The following is a 20,634-nucleotide window of genomic DNA, read 5'->3' as shown; positions in this document are numbered from 1 at the left end:
ATTTAGGCCTTACTATCAAAACTAATTTGAGGAAAGCTGAAATTAGGAATGTAATTATAAGAATTTTTGTTGACAATGGCAAATTTGACTCTAGTGCATTAGATAGTATAGAGGAAACAGTCAGCTCAGAAATTCAAATTAGACAAATGGAACTTGAACATGAAATGAAACTAAGACAAATGGAAATAGAAAAACAGTTAAGAGAAAAAGAAATAGACAAAGAAAGAGAGTTAAGAGACAAAGAAATTGAAAGAGAATTAAAAGAAAAAGAGATTGAGAGAGATCAGATGTTAGAACTAGAGAAGCAGAAAATTCAAGCTGAAACAGAGCTTAGAATTAAAGAATTAGAACTAGCTTCTCAGGACAGTTCAAGTAATCCAACTTTTAGGGGTTTACAAGGAAACAGAGGTTTTGATGTCAGTAGAAACATTAGGTTAGTTCACAGGTGCTCGTTTCTAATATAAGTATAAGTATAATACTGGGTCAAGGTCTATAACTCGGCCGGCCATATAACACTACCCAATTTCAGAAAAAGTATGATTATTATCCAACCGTATAGAATATGATAATAGGAATACTCTCAATCGACAGCCAGATAATTTATCTTTAATTTGGTATATGATACAATATAAATCACGCCGTATAAATGTCACTAGGTATCCAGAAACATCGGAAAACAGCCAGATTTCAACTGGTCGGACACTGTGGTGTCCTCCGATAAACACGCCAGGGCTCTAATGGGTAGCTCAAAAACCACTGCATGTCAACATTTCAGCTTCATAGGAATTAAAGTTTGGTGAAAAACAAACTTACCGGTATGTTAGTGTTTATCTATATACCATCCATTTGCTCAATACAGCCTTTTGAAATTTCCAATTGAAAAAATGTGTGTCTCTAGCCGTCATGTTGATATGTGTGTAGTACATTTGTTTTCTCGGCGTTGATTGGTCAATTAATTTTCGAGAGCCAATCAACGCCGACAAAACAAATCTACTGCACACATACTTACATGGCGGCTAGAGACATACATTTTTCAATCGGAAATTTCAAAGGGCTACGATAGGCAAATGGATGGTATTTATCCATGGATTTACTAACCGGTAAGTTTGTTTTCTACCAAACTTTCATTCTTATGACGCTGAAGTGTTGACATGCAGTGGTTTTTGAGCTACGCATTAGAGTCCTGGCGTGTTTATCGGAGGACACCACAGTGTCCGACCAGTTGAAATCTGGCTGTTTTCCGATGTTTCTGGATACCTAGTGACATTTATACGGCATGATATATATTGTATCATATACCAAATTAAAGATAAATTATCTGGCTGTCGATTGAGAGTATTCCTATTATCATATCCTATACGGTTGGTTAATAATCATACTTTTTCTGAAATTGGGTAGTGTTATATGGCCGGCCGAGTTATAGACCTTGACCCAGTATTATACTTATGTTTATATTAGAAACGAACACCTGTGGTTAGTTCCTCCTTTTTAAGAGAAAGAAGTTGACAAGTATTTTCTGCATTTTGAGAAAATAGCTGATAGTATGAAATGGCCTGAAGATAAGCTTACAATGCTTCTTCAAAGTGTCTTGATTGGTAAAGCTAGAGACATTCATTCTTCTTTATCTGTAGATGACATTTCAAATTACCACGTAGTCAAGAAAGCTATTTTGAAAGCTTATGAGTTAGTTCCTGAGGCTTACCGCCAGAAATTTCGAAACTCGAGAAAAAGAGATGAACAAACTCATGTAGAATTTGCCAGAGAAAAAGAACAATTATTTAATAGGTGGTGTGATTCTAAAGAAATTGATGAGGATTTCGGTAAATTGAGGAAATTATTGTTGATAGAGGAGTTTAAACGTTGTGTCCACATAAACATAAAAACTCATTTAGATGAGAGAAAAGTTGAAACACTCAGTGATGCAGCTACAATGGCTGATGATTACGCTCTCACCCACAAAGGCTCATTTGTTAAAAACAGTTCTCAAGACAAAAACAGTACCACAGGTACTAGTAAATTTGGTCAGCCTGGGAACCCAACCTTTAGTGGCCCTTCTAACGACAAACCTAAATTAGGTGATAAGACTAAGTCTGATTCTAAAACAGATCATAGGGCAGGTGTGGGGTCTCCTTCTGGTCCTGTTTGTAATTACTGCAAGAAAGTAGGACATATTATGTCTGAATGTTATTCTCTCCAGCGTAAGGAGCAAAGGCGTAAACAGTCAGTTCCTTCTGTGTTAGCTATGTCAAAGCCTAGTCAGAAACTTAGTGATATTGTGGAAGATTCTAAAGTGTCTGTTGAGATTAAGAGCTCAGAGTCTGATAGTGTCTTGGAGAAGTACTCTCCCTTCATTTCTGAAGGTTTTGTTTCACTTACTAGTGATATCACCAACTTGAAACCTGTGAAGATTTTGAGAGATACTGGGGCTTCTCATTCTTTAATATTATATGGTGTAGTGCCTTTGTCTGAGGAGACCTCATCTGGTAGTAGTGTTTTGCTTCAAGGTGTAGAGTTAGGTTTTGTTAATGTGCCTCTCCATTGTGTTTATTTAAAGTCAGACTTGGTTACTGGGCCTGTCACCATTGGTGTTAGACCGGAACTTCCCATAGAGGGCGTGTCGCTCATTTTAGGCAATGACTTGGCTAGAGAGAAAGTTAGGGTAGATCCCTTAGTGTCCAGTATTCCAGATAAAACAGGTGATGCCGAGACTATTCAACAGGAATTTCCTGGTATTTTCTCTTCTTGTGCTGTAACTCGTTCAATGAGTAAGAAGGTTTCTGATGTTGCAGTAGTTGAGGATCATTATAGTCCAGGGTTAGGTGACACTTTCTTGGCTCATGATATAGAGGATATCGGGAGCAAGTGTGATCTTTTGAGCAATCCTGTAGACTTTGATAGTGATGGAGTTGTTCCTAACAAGGGTACTTCTTTGTCTGACATGATGAGTAAATCATCTTTGTCTAGAGAGGAGCTTATAGTAGAACAGGAAAAAGGTCCTGAAATCTCCTTATTGTGTAATCGTGCTTTGAGTGAGGAAGAGGCTGAGAAAGTCCCAGTTTGTTACTTCCGTAAGTCAGGTGTGTTGATGCGCAAGTGGCGCCCCCCTGATGTGTCTCCCGAAGAAGACTAGAAGGTTGTCAATCAAATAGTTGTCCCACCGAGGTATAGGCAAGATATTCTGAGTTTGTCTCATGATGTACCTATGGCAGGGCATTTAGGTGTGACCAAGACATATAACAGGATCTTAGATAACTTCTTTTGGCCCAAGTTGAAACGGGATGTGGCTGATTTTTGTAGGTCTTGTCATACTTGTCAGGTGGTAGGGAAACCTAATCAGAAAATCCCTGTGGCACCTTTGCACCCCATTCCAGCATTTGAGGAACCATTCAGTAGAGTCATTATAGACTGTGTAGGTCCTCTACCCAAAACTAAGTCTGGGAATGAGTATCTTTTAACTATTATGTGTGCTTCCACACGCTTTCCTGAAGCCATTCCACTCAGAAATATTAAGGCCCCCTAACATAGTCAAGGCTTTGGTTAAATTCTTTACATTGGTTGGTCTTCCAAAAGCTGTCCAATCGGACCAAGGTTCGAATTTCATGTCTGGTATTTTTCAACAAGTAATGTACCAGCTCCAGATCAAGCAGTGTAAGTCTAGTGCTTATCATCCAGAGTCTCAGGGTGCTTTAGAACGTTTTCATCAGACATTGAAGAATATGATGAAATCTTATTGTTTTGAAAACAAAAGAGATTGGGACAAAGGTATACACATGTTGTTGTTTGGCGTTAGTGAATCTGTACAAGAATCTCTTGGCTTCAGTCCTTTTGAACTTGTGTTTGGACACACTGGTCCTTTGAAAATTTTGAAAGACAAAATTTTGGACGAAGATTCTAAAGTGAATCTCTTAGAGTATGTGTGTAATTTTAAGCAAAGGTTGACAAGGGCATGTGAACTGGCAAAAGAAAATTTGGCCGTTGCTCAAACCAAAATGAAAGCATGGTATGATAAAAAGATGCCCCCGTACAAGAAGTTTTGATCCAGGTGACAAAATTTTGGCTCTATTACCAATACCGAGTCAGCCTTTGCAAGCTAGATATTTTGGACCTTATGTTGTTGAGAAAAAGGTCGATGATGTTAACTACATTGTACAAACTCCAGGGAGGCGCAAGAAAACTCAATTATGTCATGTTAATATGCTTAAGAAATATGTAGATAGAGAAGAGAGCAAGACCTCTCAACCTATTGCTACTTTGGCCTCTGTACCATCACAAAGTGAAAGTACAGCTGATATTTGTAAAGTAGACTTAGATGGTGGTTACAAGATGTAGGTTTAGACTGTGGTGTTAAGTTACGGAACTCAGATGTGCTCGCGAACTTGGACAAGAAACTGTGTCATCTATCAGAAGAGGAACGCAAAGAACTGAAAGATTTGATACTTTAGTTTAAACATTTGTTTTTGGATACACCAGGCAAAACAGATGCTATCTATCACGACGTGGATGTGGGCGATGCGCCACCTGTCAAGCAACATCCTTACCGTGTCAATCCTTTGAAAGAAGAACATTTAAAGAAAGAAATTCAATACATGTTGGACAATGATATTATTGAACCAAGCAAAAGTGAATGGAGCTCTCCATGTGTTCTGGTACCAAAGCCAGACAAGACATACCGATTCTGTACTGACTTCAGAAAAGTAAACTCTGTCAGTAAAACAGACTCTTATCCAATTCCAAGGATTGACTCATGTATTGACAAAGTTGGCAAAGCCAAGTACGTAAGCAAGTTTGACCTGTTGAAAGGATATTGGCATGTGCCATTAACAGAAAGAGCTAAAGAAGTGTCGGCATTTGTAACCTCACAAGGTTTGTACCAGTACAAAATTATGCCGTTTGGTCTGAAGAATGCCCCGGCAACATTTCAACGTCTTCTTAACAGCGTGATATCAGACCTGGAAGGCTGTGATGGATACATCGATGACGTCATCAACTATCACGACACGTGGGAAGACCATCTACGCGGGATTCGTGAATTCTTCGAAAGACTCACTACCATGAAATTGACTCTAAACTTATTGAAATGTGAATTTTGTCATGCAACTGTTGAATTTTTAGGTCATGTTGTAGGACAGGGGCAGGTTAAACCTGTTCAGGCCAAAGTAGATTCAATTATAGATTTTCCAACTCCTGGAAGCAAGAGAGAGCTGATGAGATTTCTTGGTATGGCTGGATATTACAGAAAATTTTGTCAAAATTTCTCTGTTATAGCAGCTCCACTTACTGCTTTGTTAAAGAAAAATGTCAAATTTGTCTGGTCAGACGAATGTAAGTCTGCCTTTGAGAAATTGAAAGCCATACTATCAAACTCACCAGTTCTGACTGCTCCAGATTTTAATAAACAGTTTAAACTGTTTGTTGACGCCAGCGATGTAGGTGTTGGTGCTGTTTTGATGCAAGAAGGTTCTGAACAAATTGACCATCCAATTTGTTATTTCTCGAAAAAGTTTGACAAACACCAGAGAAATTATTCCACCATTGAGAAAAAATGTTTAGCGTTGATTTTGGCCTTGAACCAATTTGATGTATATCTCTGCACTACAGTTGTGCCTGTGTTGGTCTTCACCGACCACAACCCTTTGACATTCATTGGGAAAATGAAAAACAAAAACCAAAGAATTCTCAGGTGGAGTTTGACTTTGCAAGAGTACAATCTTGACATCAAACATATCAAAGGGAAAGACAATATTCTGGCTGATGCTTTATCAAGGATTTAAATATGACTTGATATGTCAAGAAAGTTTCCTTTTCAAGAAAACTTTCTTTTCCTTAAGGAGGGGTGTGTTATGTATGACACTAAATACATGTAGTTATGAGATAAGGGAGATAACTCCTATAGCTTTATTATCAATACATCCTATAAAGGTCATATCATTGATTTAGGTTATAGAACTTTCTAGAATATTATCATGTATAAACAAATATGTTTGTAAACATGTTGATTATAAGTAGAGATCTAGAATGATCTATTTCCAGAAAGTTCTGTGTGTTTATTTGTTTACTGTTTTTAGTTAGATATTTCTAGAAGTAGAAGGTTCTCCAATATTCTTGAATTAGGGTTTAGCTATATATACTCCAACTGTCCAAAGCTAATCAGAACTGTAATGAGACCTGTAATTAGACATATCAAGAATTGTACAGTGCCATATAAGATTCTATTGGGAGAGCTATTGTGACTTTATCTGTGGATTATTACAACACTTTGTGTGGATTTATTCATATTGCCTGGAACTTTACAAATCATCTGTGGACATTCATTTTCCTTGTGGATTTGTGATTATTGTTAATTTGAAACCTGGAAGGATCAAGGATTATACCAGGACATTCACATACAGATAAGTAACACTTTAAATCATCGTATTACTCTTGTACCACCACCAATTACTTTAGATATTGTAAACCATCTCTGTATAATATTGTATATATAATTAAATTGTGTTTTGAATTTAGCTGCTGGTTTCTCATTTCTGTTATTCGTTCATGTAACATATAAATGAGCCTGGTCCGACCCCTATGGGCTGGGGGATGGGGACCCAAATGGGCAAATTTTCTTATTTTAGCTTTAAAATCCTACTCCTCCTTCATCCTTGAATGGATTTCATCCATATTTAGTGTGAAACATCATTGGGGAAGGACAATCATATTTTATATAAATGAGCCTGGTCCGACCCCTAGGGTCAGAGGGGTGGGGCCCCAAAAGGGCAAATTTTCTTATTTTAGCTTTAAAATCCTACTCCTCCTTCATCCTTGAATGGAGTTCATCCATACTTTGTTTGAAACATCATTGGGAAGGACAATCATATATTATATAAATGAGCCTGGTCCGAACCCTAGGGTCAGAGGAGTGGGGCCCCAAAAGGGCAATTTTTCTTAATTTTAGCTTTAAAATCCTACTTCTCCTTCATCCTTAAATGGATTTTATCCATATATAGTGTGAAACATCATTGGGGAAGGAAAATCATATTTTATATATATGAGATAGGTCTGAGCCCTAGGGGCTGTGGGGTGGGGCCCCGAAAGGGCAAATTTTCTTAATTTTAGCTTTAAGATCCTACTCCTCCTTCATCCTTGGATGGATTTCATCTATATTTGGTGTTAAACATCATTGGGGAATGACAATCATATTTTATATAAATGAGTCTGGTCCTACCCCTAGGGGCTGAGGGGTGGGCCCCAAAAGGGCAAATTTTCTTAGTTTTAGCTGGCCCACTTCCTGTTTTCAGGTCTAGGTCTCCGATCTCAATGAAAATTGGTCTATAGGGGTTTTAATTAATGCTGAACATGATGCAAAATATTTTGTAAAGATTTTGGTATTCCAAGATGGCCGCTGGCCCACTTCCTGTTTTAAGGTTTCAGTCTCCGATCTCAATGAAAATTGGTCTATAGGGGTTTTAATTGATTCAGAAGGGGGAACTTTAGTGGAGTACAATCATATTTTATAAAGGACCGAGCTAAGACCCATGGGGATAGTAAGGCGGAGGTCCAAAATGGGAGCTTTGCTGAAATTGGCTTTAAAATCTGACTCCTTATATTAATCCTTGAATGAGTTACAACCATATATGGATGAAGGGCTACAAGTTTGTTCAACAAATGACATTTACCTATTTCATAAACTTACATATTCAACTGAGGAGTTCCTTGTATTGTTTATATTAATTGTTAACCACTACTTTATACTGTGACTTTGTTGTTTTGTGCCATGAGTCAGATGACCGTTAAGGCCCATGGGCCTCTTGTTCTGATTTCTGACAAATTCAATGTCTCACAGAAAGAGCTCTGATGACTAAAATTTTCTAAAATTTTGCATTCAAAAGAAAAAGAGTTGCTCTTTCTAAAACCAGCATAAAATAGGAGGTCATATATATTTTACCCCTACTCCCTAAATTTTGAAGATGAAAATGCCTTGGTTTTTTTAAACATTTTATTGCAGATTAAACGCTTCACAGAAAAAAGTTCTGATAACTAACTTTTTCTAAAATTTTGCAGTTCAAAAGAAAAGAAAGTTTCTGGTTCTAAAACTATCATAAAATATGGGGTCAATATGCGTATTTTTTGTCCTGTTACAAAATTTGTTATTTTTCAGCAGTTTTGCTAAAATTTCAAATTACTTTTATATCATTAAATGTAAAAATAAAAGACCAATAGCTTACAATTTTACACTCAAATGCTTAAAATTTTCATCTCAATGAACCTTCAAAAGATTTACAGCAAAAATTGACTTGATATAGATAAACATGCCGTCGCACAGGCGATTTAAGTGAAAAAAATGTTGAAGTAAAAAAAGGTGTAATTTCACCTCTCCATAAAGTGTATTCGTGTGTTAAAGGTTCTATAAACAATAGAAGTTTAATTTTTTACATAATTTGTGTTTGACAACTTGCTACAAATAGAGACAATTATTTGTTGAAAAACACAAAAACTCTTTGATCAATGTTGAAAACGAAGCTTCAACGAGACTGAAACCATACCAGAGCAGATACTCTATCCTGGAGTTATCTTTCTTGATTAGAATAACAGGAATGCTTTAGGCGCTAGATTTATACTTTTTTTTTCCACAAAATCACGACCTCCCTCAGCCAATCGAATTGCGTCTAACATCCATTAAAAGTTCCAACTTGTTGATTGCAAGTTTATAACAGCGGTCGAAGTGAATAGGCCTACCTCGTTTTATTGGCAGAATGGCAATTTAGACCACATCCACTCCAACACATCATCTACATTCATTGACGATTCCGTTGTGCCGATAGATTTCGAGAGATGTGTCAATCTCTGATTTTACTATTTCTTATTTTCCTTTAGGATTCTATAACGATGAACTATATCACCAGAATCCGACACTGTCCTCGGTCGTTAAATCACCCAAAAGAGAGTCACTGAGTTGGGTAAGATTTATTCACCGGCACTTTCTGTTCTGCACTTGAATATTTTCGGGGGACCATAAAATTTAAACTCGTCTGTCAATATTTACGCATTAAATTATCTTCCTATGGCATCTATGGTCTATATAGATGCTAGGGCTTTGCAGACAATCTTCATAATGCGCGCTAGCGTCAGAAAATCCTGACATCCACTATCTCCCGGCTCCCTATATACTTGTTTAACACATGATCTAAAATCCACGAATTTTCATAAAAATGGTCAGACATCTAGGTGTATCTCGGCGTATTTGTCAAAATAATATGAAAATTACATTCACTGATACATGTTCATAAATACACTAATCGGAAACAACGCGTCTTTAAAATTATGCGAATTCAAATAGTCTGGTACGAATATCTTATCTGCAAATTTACTTAGACTGGTACGAATGTCTTACCTGCAAATTCACTTAGACTGGTACGAATGTCTTACCTGCAAATTCACTTAGACTGGTACGAATGTCTTGCCTGCAAATTTACTTAGACTGGTACGAATGTCTTACCTGCAAATTCACTTAGACTGGTACGAATGTCTTACCTGCAAATTCACATAGTCTGGTACGAATGCCATACCTGCAAATTCACTTAGACTGGTACGAATGTCTTGCCTGCAAATTTACTTAGACTGGTACGAATGTCTTACCTGCAAATTCACTTAGACTGGTACGAATGTCTTACCTGCAAATTCACTAAGACTGGTACGAATGTCTTACCTGCAAATTCACATAGTCTGGTACGAATGTCTTACCTGCAAATTCACTTAGACTGGTACGAATGTCTTACCCGTAAATTCACTTAGACTGGTACGAATGTCTTATCTGCAAATTCACTTAGACTGGTACGAATGCCAAAAATGGATCTCTACAGGAGACAAGCTATTAGAGTCCGTACATTTTGAAATATATGTTTTGGAATGAATTATTTCCTCTTTGAATTTTTTTCTACGTTTGATATATTTCAATGGTTGTCAATAATATGACATCACAATAAGATAACATAACCGCTAAATTTGAAATCGGAGTATAATATGGTCACTTTGGAAACGATGTTCGCATTGTGTTCATGTAATTATATTTAAAAAAATCAGCACAAATACATGACGATCGCTGTAAGCTGAAATAAATACATATTCCTCAAATAGAACCGGGCATTATGCTAGGCCTAAGTACATTGATACTGCCACAGTTTTACAGGTTTAATTTATATTTCAATGTTTACGCTGGGCGTCTAATGATTTTTCTCGTGTAGCTGCAATATTGTAGCTCAAAAGATTTGTAGACAGATACTGATGTCGTCTTTAGGCCGAAAGGTATCGTAGGCCGGATATATATATTCGTTCTAGGGGTCTATCTTGAATTATAATAAGAAGCTCAAACTTTTCAATGGTGGTAATGGGGTAGAGTAAGTAACTTTTGTAACTGAAGAATGATACGTATTCATTGCCTGTCGTTGGCGGTGGAGCATCTTTAGAACAGCCTATCGTGTATGTGGTATGTTGTGTGTGTGAAGTGATTTGGAGACTGTAGTATGCTCCTCTCTTGTCCTTTTTATACTGCTATCTAAATGAAGTATGATGCTAGAGATACAGAACAAGCACATCTCATCCAATCAAATTATACGGACATCTTATGTAGAACACATTAAATCGCGTCTCGGCCAGGGAACAGAACTCAGGGTTTCTCAGGAGCGAGCACCTAACTACGTGTTGTTAAAGAGACAATTCACTCAGGCAAATTCTTTTACATAACCAATAAGCAAAATATAGCATAAATGTATTGTTCTACATTTCTTATGAAACATATAACGTAAAACATTGACAATCTCCACGACATTGTTAAGTATTTTAATTAATATCGTTGAAATATCAAATCGTTGATCAATACGATTAAACAGGTACAATATTAACTCTGTACCCATACCCGAGCCAAAGTCACGCACGTTAAACAAATGAACTACATAACCACTGAGAAGGTGATAAAATGATTTTTAGGCAAGACAATTCACCTAATGAGGTAAACACACTACTGTCAGAGCGATTTGAGCAGTTCTAGCCAAAAGTTGCATTACTTTACGAGCAAGGGATAGGGTTCGGCATACAAGAAGTTCGACCACAGTGTGTAATATTTCACACACATGTCACCACCATAGGCGTTTCAGGCATATCACAGTAAAACTGACTGATCTAATTTCCATTAGAACTTGTTTTATCTGATATATATACAAATTTTAATGTTCTCTTAGACTGAATTGTCCCTTTAATATTAACGGTCGTTAATGCTACAGAATCACGATAGAGTAGTTAAAAACCAACAACAAATTATCACCGATATCTTGACATAATGCCACTGAATTATTTAAAATAAATCACCAAACCTGATGATAATTTTTCTTATTTATTCATCATTGTAATCACTGAATAGTTATATAACAATGTTACTGACAATCTACATTGTATTAGAAACTTATTGAAATAGTTATGGCACTGTTTAGTGTCAATGACATTGGTGATGTCAACATATTATGGAAACAATCTTCATTCTGATTCACGTGTAACCTTCAGGATGGAGCTTTTTTATTCATGACAATTTTGCTTTATTGGAATTTAATGAATTCTACGTCACTGTCCTCCATCAGAACGGTGAAAGTGACCTGCCGGGAGAGAAGGAGGTTGGTGGCTTATCTTTAGGGAGGGTACAAACTGACATTGGACTGGGAGATTTAGGACGCTGGCGCTGCATTTGAGAACTAGAAGGCGATGGAACCATATAACTAGACCTGCCCTTATTCCACGACCAATTAGAAGGATCAAACGCATCGTCTCTCAACACAGTTCGGAAGTCTATCCCATCCGTTTCCTTATCAAGTAAGTCTATTTCCATTTTCAGATTCTGAATTCTGGACGTTATGGACATTCCGCGTTTCATTTCCGGTGTAAAACAGATTTCTGGAGTCGGTGTACGCTTACGCGGAAGTGTGGAGACTTCCTCCTCGGCATGGGCGTCCAGTAATAATGGGTAGTTCTTATTGTAGAATATATCTTGCTCTGTAGATGTGGCAAAGTTTTTCGGTTTCAATTCTAAACTTTTTGTAAAATTTTTGAACTGAGAGTCTGTTTCCTGTACCGGTGGCGTCCGCAGTGGAGTCGGTCGCCTTAACAACGGCCGGTCTGTGTTCGGTTTCTGAAGAATCCCGGGGTAAGGTGTCTGTTTATACACAAACGACAGAGAATAACGCCTGTCATTTTTGTTTTTCCGAATTAGGGGTTCCAATCGGTCACGATCTGTGTGCGGTCGAGGTGTTGGCGTCATCTCTAAGTGTGTGTAATATCGCTGGAATGGTTTATTTTGAATTACTTGTAGAGTCTTGGACCTGTGCAGAAAGAATGGCACCTGCTTCCGGCTTGGGTGTTGGTCTACTCCTTGTTTGACATAGCTCTCTACAGCCCATCGGAACTTCGGCTCTTCAATTAAACAAATGCAAAACATTATTAAGAATGTGAAATGAGTGATACTTTATTTTCAATAATGTCAAGATTGTCATATCTTTTTATACAGTTAATGTGGGCTTGCCATTCTGGATTGCACGTTTCAAAATGGCGGTCTTTGCCGCTGCGAAAGAGGTGTGTCTTTGATACAAACTAACTTAGTTTCTTCGACAATACTTTATTTCAGCAGAAATGTGTTTCATTTATTGAACAAAGAAAACATGAATCCATTTCTTTGAATAGAGAATAATTAATGGTTGTATTGGGGATCTCCTAAATCGAAGCGTAAAATTGGAATAAATGTGATTTTAGGCTTGACTGTGCAGACGGCGCAAATTACTGTCAAGAATACGCCACGTGAAATAGAATGATAAAGCGTGTGATAGGACACCCAAAGCTATTTCTCATTCGACTGTAGTATGTGTGTTGTGTGTGTGGGAACATTCATGCTAACCACAAAAAACATCCTGCCGGTGTTGTGATTTAAACACTTGAAAGTAAAGACCATCGCCACCGCCATATTACTTAAGTGATAGTCGAAGGTGATTGAAGTGTGATTACTGAGATACTAATGTAAAGCCCGTCATGTAACCATTATCTAAATACATATCTACTTCTATGTGCACAAGTCAACACTCTATTCCAGTGATACCGAGGATTCATAGGGTCTTCCAAATCAACTGCCTTATTGCTGGCAGTCCTAACAGGTCCGGATGTTTGTCCCGTCTTGTTTAGTAGACATTTCTTCCACTAAAATGATCTGTTTGGAAAACAAAGATCATACAAGAATATCTGGCCTTCTGGGTGTCACTATCATCTCAGCTGGGAACTGCATTGTACAAATTCCAAGATCTGCTTGCAACTACCAGTCCCAAACGGTACCAATGAGTTCTTCCACGCAGCCTTTGTACCCTACGCTCTCCTTCTCGGACAAAACTGACAAATTATTTGCCCCTTTTTCCTTCATCGTAGTCATGAACCATGTGTATATCGTCCATCTGCCAATGTAACCGATCAATAAAACAGAACGTTTTCCGTATTCTGCCATGTGGTTCCTCTGACATTTCCATGTTCCACATCATAGTTATATTTTCAGTTAGAATTGAGATATCCGTGCACCAGATGTCGCTCTATGTTAACCTATATAGACGATCACCTTCAAAGTTTAGCCGACTGGCCTGCTTCTTTGCTATGACTGTTGTAGTATGCTCTTCCATCAGGCGCGCCAGAAGTCCGAAATATTCTGACGTTCCGTCGTGGTTTTTTTCATATATAGGTAGTATATATAAAAAGACGAGAGAAAGGCAGACTAGTTTTTATTCTCATCTTGCTCTGGTTGCCACATCAACTTCGAACGATGCCGCCATGTTTTCGACGCGATTCTGCCTGTTTCATTGTCCTGCAGACCATTAACACCTACATTTTATGTCCAACTTGGCACATCTCACCTTTGAATTTCCGTTGTCCTTAAGCACCAGTAACTGCCTGATTTTGGGGATCTTATACTCTTCTTTTTGTAATATCAGTGGCTGGGTTATAGCTCTGTACCCAGCTAACGCTACTGAGGACCAGTCAGCCATTTTCTGAGGTATCACCTAACCCACCGCTCCACCGCTTCGACTGTCGTCATTGGCACGCTGGCCAAAGGATCCGTGGTAATTCCATAAATCCTGGCCTCAAGTTTCTCACGCAGACCACTTCTGTCTATGTTGTCCATTCACTGCATCAGTACTTGGCGTGTATCACTCACGCTCACGCTCGTTGTGTCACTCCGTGAACCGTGAGAAGTATTTTCCAGGACATTTTACTGGCTTCTCGGGCTTTGTTGGACTTTTATCTTCCCCAATCGCAAATGTCTGGTTGGTAACCATTACTCTTATTAGAGCCCAGCTGATGTCCACTCCATATCCAATCTTGTCCATTTCGTATCATAAGACATCCCACTTATAATTTCCGCTGTCATTAGAATTGCATAACTTCTAGTATGTAGACCAAAGAAAATGTAGCATATTAGCAATACAAAGCTCGAAAATCACATTTTACCCTAATTTTAATGCTTCGATTTTCAAATTGCAACTAACTTCAAATTCAGATATCCAATAGAATCATTAAATGTTAAGCTGTTGCTAAGGGCATGGCTGTTACCAAGGGAATGGGTATGCAATATGCTTTCTTTGTTCAAGAATATTAAGAAACAAAATAGATGTGTACTTCCAGGAAACCACACCATGTATCCGACATCTGCTTAATGCTGCGGCGGCGAACTCCACAGTGACCATTGTTTTCATCAAACAATGGTCACAACTTTGTGATTGTATTGATTTTTAATTTTTATTTTTAAATGTAGCCACTTTTATTGAATTAATATGTTTTGTATCACTTATTTATATTGATTTCATATTGATAGAAGCTAGAAGCCTGCGTCCACCATTATCGTGTTGTATTTTTCTTAAAACTGTTTCAAAGCGACAATATCATTATACATCACATCTCATTTACATTAATAAAACATAACAGAACATTTTCTCAAACTTGTCAAATGATATCAGCATTAAGTTTTCGCTTACACGTGCAATGTGATTGAGTTAGTAAAAGGAACAATATTTTAGTTAGTAAGCTCATTTTCTTTGGCAATGCTACCATTTTGCTGTTCATGGAACACACATTAAGCTTATTCACAAGACGTGTTAGTAAGTACTCAAACAATATTAGATGTGTCTATAGCCCGACGAGACATTTTTAAAACATTACGTCGTGTCGACAGTAAGCAAAATAAACGTCCAATAAAAAAAGCTGCTGACCAGATAGAAGTGAGCGTGTTTGTGAGTTTTGTGACCCTCGTCGTGATATTGAGGACGAATATCATTTTATTCTTATTTGTCCAATTTACCAAGATATTAGAAAGAAATTTATAAAAAGACATTATTGGAAAAACCATCTGTATTTAAATTAACCAAACTTTTAAGTACTGCAAATATAAAAGAATTAAATCTACTTAGTAAATATATTTATAATGCAACTATTTTGAGAAAGTCATTAATGTAATGCTTTGTCCATTCTCCACTTATCCTGTATGTATGCAAATTGTATTTTGATATTATTATTTGTAAAAAAGCAAATAAGTTGAAAAACTTAATGCAAATAAAGAATTTGAATTTGATCAGTCGACTCTCATGTTATGGGAGTAGTTAGTAAGTTACCATGGTAACGAGTACTTACTGGGTATGTATCGGATAGTCACGTCTGGAAAAATACACAACATCAACAACAATTACAATGACGTCACCACAAATACACGTAACAGTGAAACACTATCCGTAACCATCAAAATATTATCCAAAATTAACCCTAACCAACAACACACGGCTGATCCTAAACGCCTTAATAGTTCAGTTACATGATCAATCTTCTCGTATTTTTAAAGTTCTGTCACAGCGTTATAAATACAATTAACAAATAGAATAAAGCCCATCTGGAAAAAAAATCAATATTTTCAAGAAAACCACTTCCAGTCGTTTCAGAAAGATGCTTATATGACTGGATTAAATGACTGGTGTAGAGTTGAATACGGAAACTCGGTTAATAGTTTAGATTTTTTTTCAAAAATAAGATCGGTGTCAAGGCCCAGTTTTATACCTTGTACTAAAATACGGAACGAAGGAATGACAGAACATTCTTTTCATGAATCTCGTAACTTAAAATTCTCCATAGGAAAGCATTGCAGATTTTAAGGAAGGTTCCTAAATTAAGATTTCCCTCTTAACTCTTAATGCTTTATGATAAAAAAATTATAAAAAATGTTGAATATTTAAGTTACGGGAATTAGGAATTCGTTAAAGTTCATGAAACTTGGCCCCGAGCATACTTTTTCGTCTTGAATGTACTGTATTACATTGAAGTTCTTAACTCGACCGTTTATAATCGAAGACACTGGTTAATTCGGCAAAGCTTATTCAAGTACACATGACTCCGATACCAAAGTTTGGTATGTTAGATTTTGGCGCTTTTGTGCCAAACGCCAAATAAGCCAAAATATGACAATATCCAAAATATTCCTTACGGTACACAAATAACTCGAAGATTGACCAGGTTTAAACGTAAAGATTTACCAAGAAACTATTAAAACGTTCATGTGCTCCACATGAAGCAGACAAGTACTAAAAAGCACAGGGACCTGGCACGAAAATTTTTAACCAATAGTATACATATATATACAAAAGCACAACATTACATAATTTGCATACTGTAGTCACGATATGTAAAGTCGAGAAGCGTTCCGAGAGAAAAATGAACATGGCGGTGACGGTTAAAGTAAGTGAGCTACACGATGTTTAAATGGAGTTTCTACAAAGTACGGGTCATGACACCTCCAAAGGAGATTGTGGATGAACACAGTTATGGGTACTGTTTACCACCACAAGCGTAGATTTTGTGATTTTGGCTTGGTTTTTGAGGTACCCATTAGAGCCGAGACGACATTTCGACCGGACAGGGAAATGTCTACCTAGCATATTTTTCGTAAATTTCCCGAATCATCAAGCCATAACTTCGTCAATACTTGGCCAATTTTGTTCATCAAACACTCAATGGAAAGATAAATTATTTCTCTTTAGGGTAAGATATCCGTCAATGTTGTATAGAACCCATTTATTAAAATAATCACGGTTTTTAAAAAAATAGGTCCGTTTTTCTCTACTGCCGAGTTCATACCCTTGATACTATAATATACATATGTATACGGTTATTTTAAAAAAATCGTGCCAGGTCCCTGTGCTAAAAAGTATGTATAACCAAATCGTCACTTACCTTGAAGCTTTGGTCCCGCGGGTATAAACCCTGCCTTCCCGAGCCCACGCAGACATCGTAGTCGGTAAAGTGGGACCTCGTAATCATTCTCCATCGACTTGGCACCGACATAGGGAGTGGGTGCTGAAACAATAAACACGTTGCTTGGAGACAAGGTGGTGATGATATAAGTATTGTGACGTCACAAATAAAACAGGAGAACAGACATATTATGGCGTCACAATGCTTGAAGCTGTCAATGCTGTCCAAATGTCACTTGGCAATCTATTTATATTGGGAAGTGTGACTATGGGGGTAGTGTTTAACTAATCCGAGGACGAGGCTAACAAGTTTGTGTTCACGTCATGTGTTCGTGTTTACTCAGATAAAAAATGTCAAACTCTCCCGGTAATTACATTTTGACAATGCCGTCTTTCACTGTCCGTTTTTATATCGGTTAATTAACTTTGGTAGCAATTAGAAATGATTTAAATAATACTTTAATTATTATCACGTTTAATTACAAACGAAATATTGCGGCGATGTGGTGTACACATAACAAAAGACTCGCGATCGGTATTCGTTCTAATCAAAGGCTACTAAAGGAAATCGTTTCGGCTCATATTACAAGCATTAGTTTTAAACTGAAAACTGTATCAAATGTCCAGTAACGTAAAAGATTAGATTTAAGTTATGTATTATAGGATATGATCTAGTTTTTGTGACAATATTTTTTTTCTTTTTCATTAAAGTTGGCCCTATTTATCAAGCAATTATAAGTTTTGAAATGCAGTAGTTTTTTTTTTCAATATTCCATAACTCCGCTTGACCTCAGTTACTTTAAGAGGACAAACTAATTCTTATAAGTTTAAGTTTATGAAAGATATCTCAGCTACTTCAGTCTATACAGTCCCGCCGTTTTCAAGAACATGCGGTATGCACTCTCACGATCGCTGCTCATCTTTTAACAAACAAAAAATGCAATTTGTCTCTATCACGAGTAGACGATAGACCCTTTTTACGCCCGTCATACTTTCATAAGCAGACGAAAATCATGAGCAAATCTAGACGCGAACACTCACCTCCCATATCAATCGTTATTTACCTACTATATCCATTCATCCCCGATACTCCAAGGGTTCCGACCACTTAACAATATCTACACCCCTGGACTATCTCATAGTGAAATTGAAGACAGCTTAGCAGAAAACATTTGACCAATCACAGGCCAGCAAAGATTTCATTGACGACCACAGAGAGAGCGAAGCCTAACATCAAAACTACACAGTCAATCACATTGTACCGGTATACGGCTCTTTTGATGTACATCAAACGTCTGAATTACCTGTTCTGTTATCTTGCCTCCAGCTTTACTCATGAGATAGTCCATGGGTGTGGAGATCGTAAGTGATCGGAACCTCTGGAGTTTCGAGGATGATATCCATCGTACTCACCTGTTACTAACGGTACAGCCACTCACCTCTTACGTCCATCGTACTTTCACGAGCAGACGACAAGCTTCGGCAGGTGATATCATCCCCAACCTCATCTGCTTGATCCTCCGTCAGAGGAATCCACACCCCGAAATCCATCTCTTCCCGCGGATCGATAGGGAAATCCTCTTATAAAACCGTGTTCTAAGTTGTTGAAACAGCTGAAGCATTGGCCGCAATTGGTCCGCGGAAGCTTGACCACTTAACTTCAGCATTAAAACCAATTAAGATAACATTGTATTGCATAGTGCGGTCATAATCCAAGTCTCCTTCGGAATGTGATATATCTTTATTCTAAAGACGGCCAAGTCAGAAAGACAGCGACGTTTTGTACTCTAAGCTCAAACACATCTATTACATTATACGCTAAATAATATTATCACAGCGGAGAAGTAAATCTCACAAAGCATTGTTATCCCTAGGACAAAGGAAAACACGGATACCCGGAGCTTGTCAAAACAACGCCAAGCAAAATAACCCGACATCAGATCTGCAGGGTTAGTAAAGACTGGATGATCGATTATAACAAAACATCGCTTTCGAAGGGGACTTGTTTTAATGAAGGTATTTGGATTAAGTTGACGTAGCTTAATTAGTATAACAGCGAACTGGTATAATACCCTGAGTTAGTAGTGTATATGTATATTGTCCCCGGACAGCTTCTTTGTTTTACCGAAAAGACAATACACACTCTGGTGATGTACGTACATTTACACAATAAAACCAACGTTCCAAGACAGAACTCTTAAATAGAATTTAATGATAAGTCGCCAATTCAATTGTGGTCACGCTTGACACCTCTGGAAAAAATCTTTATAAATCGTCTGATATTCTTTCTACCGTCAGTTCTCGGGTTTAAACCGTTAGTGCCAGGTTCTGTTAAATGACACTAGCTTTACCAGCGAGATAAAAACAATATGGAGAGAGATAGGGGTTGTAATTAACAGGATTGCGTTAAAAGAACAAGAGATTATTTATGATATATAGATGTATGTGTGGAAGTGCAATGTAGTTATATACTGATCAATCTGAAGATAGCAAGGACAACGCGGTACAAAATGAAGTCAACGTGCCGCTTTAATATTGGAATTAATTTACCCTGGTCAACTAAAGCCGACTCTATTTGATTTACCTTACCATCCCGAGACAAATTAGCCCCTTAAACTTGTGTAGAAACCAATGCAGTTTTAGTATAGTATATCTGGTCGATTTGGATACATAGCTGATTTATTTTAAAATTTTGATTGTATATATATTATCTCTACTTCGCTAGCCAAGGGTGCAGTAGTCTGCTGATACCGATACCGTTCGGTATCGTTTACTACTATGCCCTTGGCTAGCCAGCGAAGTTGATATGATCTATTTAATCTCTGGTTTAATGCATATTACTCCGTATAGGGAGTAAGATTGAAAAGTTCTTCGGCACATTGAAATTAAGCTGGGTAGATGGTATAAGATGCCTTCAATATTGAGTCTGTTTCCTGGTAAAATCCCAATTCATTATCAGATCAGAAACGCTCATTTGTTTCAAGATTATAATATATATATAATCAAAGACGTATATCACTTATAAATATTTTGCATAATGGTATGTATAAATTAATATGGTAAATGATAATGTATGAAATAGACTATTAATGTGTTGCATTAATAAGTGCGAATTTGTTCGTGGTTTTTAAATATTGTGTCGAAATAAAACCATATGGTTCTGATATGCCTGTATTACACATGCGCCTTATAGCTCTCTTGGCTTTCAAACGAAGGACTATTTCAAAGCGACTCATGCTCATTTTGAAATATTAAACTGTTTCAATCTTATCACACTGTGGGTAACCATCCTGACCCAATCTATTGTTTAATTTGTCCATGTAATCAGTCTATGTTCCGCAATTAATCTGTC

General features: G+C 37.3%; 1 protein-coding gene across 2 annotated transcripts; it reads right to left on the bottom strand.

Annotated features, from left to right (window-relative positions):
* Positions 1-11,352: 11,352 nt before the first annotated feature.
* Positions 11,353-19,080, bottom strand: LOC138306958 (uncharacterized). 2 transcript variants are annotated; one of them, XM_069247558.1, is made up of 4 exons: positions 18,722-19,080; positions 17,263-17,385; positions 15,676-15,699; positions 11,353-12,432 (listed from the first exon to the last, which is right to left on the bottom strand). In XM_069247558.1, exons 1-4 carry the CDS (start codon positions 18,831-18,833, stop codon positions 11,603-11,605), a joined length of 1,089 nt encoding a protein of 362 aa, XP_069103659.1. In that variant the 5' UTR covers positions 18,834-19,080; the 3' UTR covers positions 11,353-11,602. The 2 variants fall into 2 exon arrangements, with proteins under 2 accessions (XP_069103659.1, XP_069103668.1); XM_069247567.1 differs by lacking the exon at positions 15,676-15,699 and having other exon boundaries at positions 18,722-19,075.
* Positions 19,081-20,634: the final 1,554 nt, after the last annotated feature.

This window comes from Argopecten irradians, chromosome 1, assembly GCF_041381155.1.
Source record: "Argopecten irradians isolate NY chromosome 1, Ai_NY, whole genome shotgun sequence".
NCBI lineage: Eukaryota > Metazoa > Mollusca > Bivalvia > Pectinida > Pectinidae > Argopecten > Argopecten irradians.
The sequence above is the reverse complement of the archived record's forward strand: the minus strand, read 5'-3'. Positions and strand labels throughout refer to the sequence as shown.